Source organism: Cervus elaphus, chromosome 2 (genome assembly GCF_910594005.1).
Source record: "Cervus elaphus chromosome 2, mCerEla1.1, whole genome shotgun sequence".
Classification (NCBI taxonomy): Eukaryota; Metazoa; Chordata; class Mammalia; order Artiodactyla; family Cervidae; genus Cervus; species Cervus elaphus.
In genome coordinates this window covers 12247936-12258486 of record NC_057816.1, presented here as the reverse complement: position 1 = coordinate 12258486, position 10551 = coordinate 12247936, and the positions used below count along the sequence as shown (strand labels likewise).

The following is a 10551-nucleotide window of genomic DNA, read 5'->3' as shown; positions in this document are numbered from 1 at the left end:
ACACACTTGCCCCTTGGAATGAAGACAGGCTATGAAAAAATTGGACGTTATATTAAAAAGCAGAGTGTCACTGTTCTACAGAGGTCTGTATTGTCAAAAGTATGATTTTTCCAGTAATCATGTGTAGATGTGCTATCTGGACCATAAGAAAGCGTGAAAGGCAAAAAAAAAAAAAAAAAAAAAAAAACTGAGCTTTTGAACTGTGGTGCTTCGAAAGATTCTTGAGACTCCCTTATACAACAAGGATATCAAACCAGTCAATCTGAAAGGAAATCAACCTCTGACCCCTGCAGTCTCAGCTGAGGCAACTAATGAGGGCCTCCAGGTGGAAATAATGGATGCTTCCCCTGCAAAATTGCCTAACTGTGGCAGCTCCAAGCAAAGAGTTTGTAGCTCCACCCTTGGAGGAAGCTCAGAAAGGCTGAAGGCTCTATGTACCCTGGGTCCCCCAATACATGTGTTGCATTCTCCCCAGCAGCATTGGAGGCCAAGGAAGGGGCCTGGCCTCTGGTCCCTGGAGGATGGGGATGGCTCAGGGATCCACTGGAGCCATCACTTACCGAGTAGGACTGGAAAAGACAGAGCAGGCATATGTGGCAGACAGCTGGTGACTGGGGTGTGGGAACAAGACGGAACCAGCTCTGCATGAACTACCTCACCCAGACTCCCCGGGAGGAGAAGCCCAGTGATAGGAACATCTGAGATGGGACAAAAAGAGTCTATTTCATTAGCCCTTAGAATTCCTCTGAATGAGGAGATGGTGGAGTTGGTGGGTCATCAGGAACTCTTCCATGGCCTTGACCATCCCCCAGTTTCTATACTTGGGGCTGCGTATCCCCAGCTTCAGGCATGTAGTTCTGGAAGAAACTGACAATCATGTGTGCTTCTGGGTCAGGGCCAATGACCATGTAAAGCCAGTTGTAGGACCGCATGGCCCTGCCAGGATGGCTGATCTGGGGCTGTACAGGTGATCTGAGGTGGGTCATTCAGAAAACACCATTGAACTCTGATAGCTCTGAGCTTCTTTCCTTACTAGGTGATGCCTTGCAGATATAAATCCCTAGGGCAGGTATCTTGGACTCCCTCACTAGGTGTAGAAGCCTTAAGAAGAAAGTTGTTAGGCTCAGACCCCCAAAGAAGAGCAAAGGGAAAGAGCGAGGGTGAGAAAGAGAGAACTGATGACTTCTGATTTCTTGGGTCCAGTCACTGAGATCTTTGTATTTGCTCTGATTCTTGTGTCCTGGATTCCCAGAATCATTTCAGTGAGTCTCCCTTTTCCTTGAAGCCATTTGGAGTTGGGCTCTTCTCAATTTTGATTCAGGCTAGGTTCTAGAACTTTCACTCCCAGACACAAACAGAGGCACCCATTTGTTTCAGCACCTTTATGAGTGAAACCCTTTATTCTTTATTGAGAATAGGGTGTGCAGACCACCAAATACAGTTCATCAGCATCCTGGGCAGGAGTGCCCTAAGTGGGAGTGAGTGTGTGTTAGGAGTGGCCTTACTGATTCCTGAATCACTCCAAGCGTTACACTGCCTGTGCCAGGCCAATCCTGTCATTTCCTCGATCAAAGACCGAGAAATACTGCCTTAGGAAGACGTCACCCAGGATCCAGGTCTCTGTAGATGTATTCACTTGGTTCTCTCTAAAGCCAATATAGCAGTCGCCGCTAGAATCCTGGGGAGTCAGAGACACACATCAGTCAGCCTGAGCCCTTACGTGCGACTCCCAGAAATATCCAGACCCAGCACCGTTCTTGGTTTTATTTCCCTCTTTTGGTAAGTATCAAGTGGTTTTATGAGCAGCAGGGATGTGTGAGTTCATCCAAAACCAAAAAGGGCCTGTACATGCGGCTGCCATGAGGAAGGGTGTGGTAAGTGGAGGACTGGGAGTTGGGGAAATAGTGGAATGATAAACAACAAAGTCCTACTGTAGAGAGTAAGGAACTACATTCAATATCCAGTGATAAACCACATGAAAGAGAATAAGAAAAAGAATATATATTTTTTATGTGTATAACTGAGTCACATTGCTGTGCAGCAGAACTTAAGGTGACACTGAAGATCAGCCACACTTCAGTACAATTTTTAGAAAAGAACAAGAGTGTTCATTGTTCTCCTCACTCCCTGTTTCTTTCCTTCTGACTCCTGCTCCTTGTTTTCTCTACCAAGAGTGCAGGTCCTCCTCTGGCATCCCCACAGTCCAAACTGTATTAAAAACCTATTTTTTATTGGAGTATAGCTGATTAACAATATTCTGAGTTTCAGGTGGACACTAAATGGACTCAATTGTATGTAGCTATGTATCCTGGTCCCAAAGATACCCCTCCAATCCAGGCTGTCATATAACTGAGCGGATTTCCCTTTGTTACAAAGTAACTCATTGTTGGTTACCCATCTTAAATATAGCAGTGCCCACAACACGTTCTTGAAGACTTAACTCAGGAACACTGGGAAGCCTCCTTCAGCCCACACTCACCCCAGTTGGCCACCTCAGGCTTGGTTGGGTACTTTGGTTCCCCATTACCACCAGTCAGTCTGTAGCCCTCATCACCCCTAGTAAGTCCCCAGTGCCCCAGTGCAGAGCACCTTGGGATGCCATTTGCATGGAGTCCAGTGCAGTGTTGCCTAGAACCAAGCAACCCTCCATATGGCTCCATGAGTTTGTGGTTTTAGAATTCCTGAAATTCCCTCTGTTCCTGAAAGCCTTCTTTGAGCCCATCAGCCTGCTCTGAACTCCCACAGGGGGCTGACATGAAGCATCCGCCCTGTGCCAGGGTGAGCAGTTGCTGTGCACCCTTATTCACCTTTGTATCCAACATCCCTAACCCGAGTAAGGGTCGGGTACCCCAAATCACAAAGGGGACACCTGGCCAGAGCAAGGGGAAGAAGCAGCCGAGATCTAGGGTGACCATGTAATTCATCATCCAAAGCAGGAAAACTTTGAGAAGGGAAGGGAGACTGTTAATTTATGATGGGACATCACACTGGGATTGTCCCCAGCCATTCTCCTTGTAATATGGCCTATTTCAGGGACTGCTAGCACTGACTTTCATGTTCATGCACCTAAGTGTTCAGACTGAAATGAAGCTCTCTGAGGACTGAGGGCCTCAGTGTTCCCCTCGCCTTGTGACTCCCACCATGCCAGCATGGTGTGGCGTCTCCACATTTATTTCAGGATGATCAGTGTCCCAGACAGCCCTTTACTGTCAGGTAGTTGGTTCTGTGGGAGGCACTGGCCCAGCCACAAGGCTCAGAGCATCTGCAATGGTGTGACATGGCCTGCAGAGGGCGCCCTCCTCCAAGCAGCAGCCCGTTGGTTCCTGCAAGCTCCAGTTTGAGAACCAACCCTCAGTATTGCCCCCTCACCTTCATGGTGTAGGCTTGAGCTGGCAGTGGGTAGTTGATGCCGTTGATGGTGAAGTCAATAGAGGGCAGGGTATTGACCACAGAACATGAAACGTAGTGCTGTTAGAGAGAGAGAGAGAGAGAGTTTGGCCCTGGAGATCCTTGATGTGTGTGGAGACTGGGAGTGACACTGGGGCATGACCATTCACCTCGGTGGCGCCGAAGAGCCTCAGGATGTTATCGACCAGTCTTCCTGGGCCAAGGATCAGTGTCGTCCCGGTGTCCACAAAGGCCTCACAGCCGTTATTACAAGCAATAACCTGGCTGTTAATGGAGATGCTGAGAGACAGTGGAACAAAGTGGGCATCAAGGTCACTCTGAGTCTCCCCAGAGCTGCCCCATTCCTGACTGTCTCCTAAACAGCCCTTTGTCTCTTGCCCTGACTCTCTTCATCTGCTCTCGACACTTCACCTCCCTTGACATCCTTGAATCCAGTTCTTGAATACACCAGGATGTTTTGTAGCTTGACACAAGCTGCTTTTCCTTCCTAGAAGAGTCCCCTGCCCTTTGACTAGCAAAGTTCTTCTCATCTTCCAGATTTCAGCTTAATTGTACTGTTTTCGAGGAAGACTTTCTGTCGGTGTTTATCAGTCTCGTCTCTTGGTCACTATCTGTAGACCCTTCCTCACGTCTAGCACATACCAAAGTCACAAGTAACTAAGTGTGGGTGTCATTTCTGTGCATCTGCCTACTTAGATGTGAGGGCTAGTTTTATTCTCATTGCCTCTCTAAAGTGCCGGCACACAGTGGATGCCCAATGTGTGTCTGTTCAATGAGTGAATGAAAACTGTGAAAATAATAAGAAACATCCAGAGAGCTGTATCCTCTGGGGAACAAATAAATGGGTCGAACACAGAGTGAAGATGAGATTCACAGGGGCAGCAGATTCTCATAGTGGAGGGAGAGAGGGGCTCCTCTGGGAGAGGGTGTCTCCCAGCACTGCTCCTACAATCAGCTCAGACCCTGAGACCCTGGCCAGGAAATACATGACTAGCCCACAGAAACTCCAAAGGACAGATCACCTTTTGTCTGAGGGTATCACACAGAACCCTATCAGTTATTGCCTCTTGTCCTCAGGTCACTCCTGGATCCCACCTTCATGATTCTCTCAGTTATAACCCCTGCCCCACTCTGTGCTCAGGGATGTGGGGTGTCTTTTTTATTAGTTGCTTTCACGTCTTAAGACTGCAGCCAACCTCTCTCCACTGCTGGGTAGCTTCTCCATAAGGAGACCAGTTTTCCCCATTTTCTGAAGACTTTCCCTGTTTCTAAACTGAGACTTATCTGTACTGAGAACTTGCTTGGACCCAGGCGGCCCTGCACAGTTGGTCATCTTATAACGCTGGCCAGGCTAGGGAAATCCTCCCTGATCCTGTTCACCACACTGCAGAGTCCTCTGACCGTGCTCCCCGCCTCACAGGTCAGCGGGTGCAGCGGTTTCCCAGCTGCACAGACCTCTCTGGACCCTGTGAGGACCCTGTACTGAGCCCTGGTCAGGAGGCCTGGGGATTATGAATCCATGGGCTGTTTGTGTACCTATGTGATTGTGTGTTTGTTTTTATATGTGTTTGTATGTGGCTGTGTGTGTGCTTCTGTGTCTCTGACTAGCTATGCATGTTTACATGTGTCTCTGTGTATGTTTATACGTGTCTGCTTGTTTTTTCCATGTGTCTGTGTGTCTGTCTGTGTCGTTGTGGGTGGTGTATATATCTCTGTGACTATTTGTCTGAGAATGCATTTGTGTGTGTCTGCCTGTGTCCATGTACAGTACTGGGGAGACTCCCTTGGGCTGACCATCAGAAGGAGAGGCTTACCAGTCCATGTGTATATGCCAGTCATCCGCTTGGATCAATGGTACCCAGTTGAGTGCTCCCTGGTAGTAGGATTTATCCACCCCACCAAACATCACCACACTGCCCTCCGGCTTGCCTCTGTAGAGAGAAGACAGTGGGGGGATCCTTGGAGGATGATAACAACAGCACTGTCTGAGAGCTGTGCTTGTCTGCCCTCAAGGCCCTAAAAAGGTCCTCATCGACAGATGCAGAAATTGAGTCTAGGAGAGATTGAGAACTAGACTGAGGTCAGTTACTGGCTAATGAGTGGCACATAGGAGGCTAGAAGCTGAGTCACCTGGATGGGCTCCACCCACTATATCTTCTGAAGATGCCCGGAACCTCCTGTGACATGAGTGCTCAGACACCCTCAGAGGACAGGGTGCTGAAGCATTTTGGCTTTCCCCTTGTCCACTTTGTCATTTTTCAGGAAAATCAAGGCCTGCAAGTGCTAAGGGTGTGGGATCAGGTCACTCAGAGTTGGCTCCACTGGCCTGTGACCTCTAATGTCCAAAGGGCCCCACACTCAGAAGGGACCCCACCTCTGTTCTCCCTGTGTTGAAATGCCTAATATTTCATGAACAAGGGGTCCCACACTTTTGTTTTGTGTCCCAAACTTTCATTTTTCACTGGCCCTTGCAAATTGGGTAGTTGGCCCTGGGCTCGCTTTGAAATGCTAATGAAGAAGGAAAGATAACCCACCATCCTTCTCCTTCCTTACCAAATTCATAAGCAAATCCTAATGTCTTTCCTTCCAACTTGATTCCTGTTGCCTTCCATTAATCATCCTCCTCACTCATCCCCCTAGATCAAGTTACTGATTTTGAGCCCAAGAGCAGGGTTATGTTCCAATAAAACATTATTTATAAAAGCCAGTGGTGAAGCCAGGTAGGGCCCTGGGGCCATAGTTATCTGGGATTATATTAGCTCTCAAGATACTTATTAAGTGTTCTATAAATTTCCTACAACTGAAAGCAAATTATAGCAAATTTGGAAAAATGGATTGTCCATCTCAGACTTACTTGCTCAGGTAGAAGGCAAAAACAGGCTCAGAAATGGCACCTTGATTCTTCAGGTTGTCAAAGATGGGGATGCATCCAGTGAGAGATAAGTTGGGGTAGTTCAAGCCCAAGACACCATCAAAAGGCATTCCCTCAAACCCGGAATTGTTCACGCTTAGAATAAATGGCTGGTCAGTACTTACGAGGTCCCCAATCTGTGGGAGAGAAGAGTGATCCCACTTACAGATACATGAAGTGGGGCTAGGACTGAGCTGGGGTGCTTTGCCATTATATCCTTAGAGAAGAAATGAGGCTTGCCTGTGTGTTCGTTGGACCTCAGTCAGTTAGACCAAACTGGGAGGGGAATTTGGGTTCCATTTGTGAGAGGCTGTGAATTTTAAAACATCTGCCCCTCTGAAAAACACCACCTGAGTGAGTCAAATTGGCCTCGTGGCTTCTGTACAGGTAGGGCAACCAAGAGTCAGACCAGAACCCATCGGTGCCGCCTTGTGGACAAAATGCACCGAGAGAAAGGTAGCCTTCACTTTGGCATCACTTTGACCTAGTGACAGGAATGGACTGCATTCTCTGTAAGGTACTGTGGATTCTGCATCTGTCCAGGAAGACAGAAGCTGAAAACACAATCTTGCTTGCAGGGATCTATGAAATTCCTGCCTGGGGATTGACTTTTGGGGATATGTGTGTCTTTGTGTGAGTGTGAATGAGCGAGAAAGAGAGGGGGGGAATTACTCAAGTACTTTGGGGGAGTCAGGCCATAAGTTTTGTTGGACTTTCAAAGGCCCCCTCGAGTGAGAACTCATTTATCAGCCCCCTAACTTCTCAGGCCTCCAGTTTCCCAGTCTGGGTACCTGAAGCCTTTGACTGCCCTGAGGGTCCCCAGATCACTTTTATCTTGTCCCCAAACACCCCACAGCAACTTCAGTCCTGAAAAGCCAGTTGAGCTCCACTGTTTACCGCATGTGTGTCCTCAGCAAGGCCCTTGCTGTCTGCACCTCAGTTTCCTCATACGTTTCATGAGTTAAACAGAGTAACTGCTGTGTGGGTTGTTGCAGGACTAAAACAGTTATCACCTGAAAGTGCCTGGAACAGTCTGCGAATATAGAAGTGGGTGCTTCTTTCCCCTCTTCTCACTCCCAGCAAAATGAACTTGAACTGCTCATGGGCAGAGAAGCTGCAAGTCCCCATCTCAAGCCACTCTCGGTTAGCTAATCTGTGTGCTCCTGTGTCATCACGGGCACTGCCTCCCCAGGGACAGGATCCCGTGGCTAAGATGGCCATTATCTATGGGAGTTAGGTTAGGAAGTGTCCTGCCAGAAGGTCCTGCATCTGTTTTGCAAGCAGTGGTCACTTCATTGCCAGTCCTGACTCAGCTTTTGTTACACTCTTACCCGAACGGTGTCATGAACAACAACTCCCTTCATATTCCCAGCAGTGTATTTGATTCTGAAACCCGTATCGGTAGGCTGGAAGGTGGAAGACTCACGATGTCTGAACAAAACGTGTGAAGCTGCAGACACAAGAGATAAGTGTCATCAGGTGCTAAGGGTCCAAAATAGGGTGGCAGGGCAATGGAAAGATGGTCCAGGTTCAGAGTGTCTGTACTCACAACAGAATTGGCTGGAGCAAAGGACGGAGGGCACCCACAAGTCAGATGAGCCTGTGTCAAAGGCAACCTGGAATTCCTGAGGGGGTGTTCCAATGGTGATATTACCCAGGTAGAATATCTAGCGGGAAAAGCATTGAGTAGGTTAGTGCAGAACTGGCTACCCTCTATTCCCACACACATGCCTCCCTCTGGATGTCACATATCTCTTGAGATCACTTTCTAACCACCATGCAGCTCACTGACTTTGGTCACAGAGGTGCCTGCATTTGATATATTTTTCCTGTGCTGCATGGTATGCAGGATATTGACCCTATGACCAGGCTTTGAAGTGTTACCTCCTACATTGGAAGCACAGAGGCATAACCTCTGGACCTCCAGGACCACTGGACATCCAGGGAAGTCCTGGTGCCTTCATTTGAGAAGCTCTGTAGTCTCTTCAAACCAAGCCTTAGCACCCCCTTCTCCAGGACGTCCTTCTTGATCAACCTCAGCCACTCCCTCTAAACTCAGACCACATTCAATCAACCTCACAGAGGTGACCCTTTCATTTGATATCTATTTACTAATACACCTATCTTTCAGGCCGGTTGAGCATTCTTGAAGACAAAATAAGCACTTTCTCTAATGTAAAAACAGAAACCACAGTGTTAGATACTTATGCCTTACACGGAATACGGGTTCAGTAACTTTTTAGGGCTGTGGTTCTTGCTTCTGTGGAACCTGAATTCCTCTTCTTGGGGATTCACAAATGTTTTGCCATTGGTTCTACCATTTGATCAGTGACAGTTCCCTCTTCATCTGTAACTTACTGACTCATTTATTTCAGAAGGAACAAACTCCCTCAAACTAATGACACATCTTTGACACAGAAATGGATCTTTACCTGCCACCTGGTACTTGCCATGCCCAGTCACAAAGATCAACAGTTGAGGATGAGAGTGTGTTCTCCTCTGGGTGGGGTCCCTGTGTTCCAGTGTTTCTGCCTTCTGCAGGAACCCCAACCCCAACATCCCACCTGGGACCTCCAGATGAGCCCTGATGCTAGTCTAGAGCACGAGGAGGCGCTGTGGAGCACCATCCTCCCAAAATACTCACATCCTTGATATTTCTCAGGAGGTGAGTAGTTATATTTGAGCCAGGAGAAGAAGTCTGGTACAGTCTGTAAGCATGTTCCTTCAGGAAATTGTTCAGCATGTTTTTCTCACTGCGGGTTTTACTCATCAGCTTCACTCTCGTTAGAGGTATTCTTTACCGAGCATTTGACAAAGAAAACAAAGTCGAAGCTAAAATTAGCTGTCAGTGTTAAGGTAAAACTGTCATTGTAATGGCCCTGTGTATTTTCTAATCATTTTTATGAGGCACATTATTATCAGAATTTTATGCATATACCAAGGCAAAGACATAGGTTTGATTACAGGTTCTGTTCTGCAAGCTGGGATAAGCCATATGACCATCTGGTGTCTCAGTCTCCCCCTCAGTAAAATGGTGGAATGTAGCAATACAAACACTCCAAATAGAATACCTTTGGGATAAGTGAAGTGATGGATATAAGGTACCTGATAAACAGGAAGTCTCAACAATGACAGCCATTAGCATTGCTGTTGCCATCCCACTCTATCCTTCTCATAGAACCTCAAGGAAGGAGGTAGAAGGGGGACTCATGCTCTTTTACAAGGGAGCAGTTTGAAATACAAGAGGTTACTGAGTTGGCTGTGGTCACACTGCTTGTCAGATATAAATCTGTATATCAAAACGTGTATCTTTCTCCAAGTTGAAAGAGAAGAGGGAGTTGAAAGAAGAATCCAGGAGATAGGGAACAAGTTAGGGAAATTCAGAGGGTCAAGAAGGAAGGATGAGTCAAATGAAAAAGTAAAGGAAAACAACACAGAGAGAAATACACTCACAGAGACTTCCAAAGAGAAGGAGAGGTCAATGATAGTGATACAGAGATGCAGACATAGACATATACACACTGAAGTAGACAGGGAACAAAGAGGACATGTTGAATAAAATGTAGAAAACTGCTATTCTACAAGACATCTGCATAGACTGTGCACTGAACAGTTGTAAGGAGTTGCACTTTCAGTAGGTCATGACTTGACCTGAAGAGTTGTGCAACCATGCAAATCTCCACCAAGACCCTTGGGATCCACACTTCCTAAAGCAAGGTACTTATCAATACGTAAGGGCTGAATTTCAAGACTGTCAGGGAAATATTCATTCCCATCTAAACCTGATGGGTGGAAGAATAATCAGGTGAAAAGAAAAAAACTGAGAAAGGAAGATTATGCAGCTTACAGTCCCAATACTTACTTGACTATGCACTCTGAGAAGGCCACCAGCCCGAGGAGCACAAGCCACTTCATGCTTCTTTCCTGGCTCCAAGTACTCAGGGAAGTTCGGGTTCTTAGCATGTAGTGGTGACCGGGAGCTCCTAGTTATATATGCTCTGACCTACCCTATTTTCCCCTTTACGCCACTAATAGATCTGATAAAAATACAAAGCTTTTGATAAAATCTTTACCTCATCAGTGTCCTTGGCAAATGGACTTTGAAGCTTCTCAGAATACAGACAATTGAACTGTAATCACTTACTTGAAGCTTGGCTGGAAAATCTAACTGATCTGCATGGACATCTAAGGAGACAATAACCATGCCTACTTGGAGAAAAATCTGCTAAGAA

The 10551-nt window shown here is 46.9% G+C and overlaps 1 protein-coding gene across 1 annotated transcript; it reads right to left on the bottom strand.

The window, feature by feature from the left end:
* Window positions 1-1528: 1528 nt before the first annotated feature.
* Window positions 1529-10234, bottom strand: LOC122674336 (pregnancy-associated glycoprotein 1-like). Its single transcript, XM_043872575.1, has 9 exons — window positions 10182-10234; window positions 8964-9114; window positions 7869-7986; window positions 7651-7769; window positions 6263-6456; window positions 5223-5339; window positions 3558-3687; window positions 3370-3468; window positions 1529-1678 (listed from the first exon to the last, which is right to left on the bottom strand). The coding sequence occupies exons 1-9, from the start codon at window positions 10232-10234 to the stop codon at window positions 1529-1531; spliced, it is 1131 nt and encodes a 376-aa protein (XP_043728510.1).
* Window positions 10235-10551: the final 317 nt, after the last annotated feature.

Excerpts from the sequence above, each read along its gene's own strand:
- LOC122674336 (XM_043872575.1), bottom strand. The coding sequence starts at position 10,234 with ATGAAGTGGCTTGTGCTCCTCGGGCTGGTGGCCTTCTCAGAGTGCATA. Across the intron at positions 9,115-10,181 it reads TTCTCAGAGTGCATAGTCAA|AATACCTCTAACGAGAGTGA; the intron begins GTAAGTATTGGG and ends TGCTCGGTAAAG. Across the intron at positions 7,987-8,963 it reads TCCTGAGAAATATCAAGGAT|ATATTCTACCTGGGTAATAT; the intron begins GTGAGTATTTTG and ends TTTTCCCGCTAG.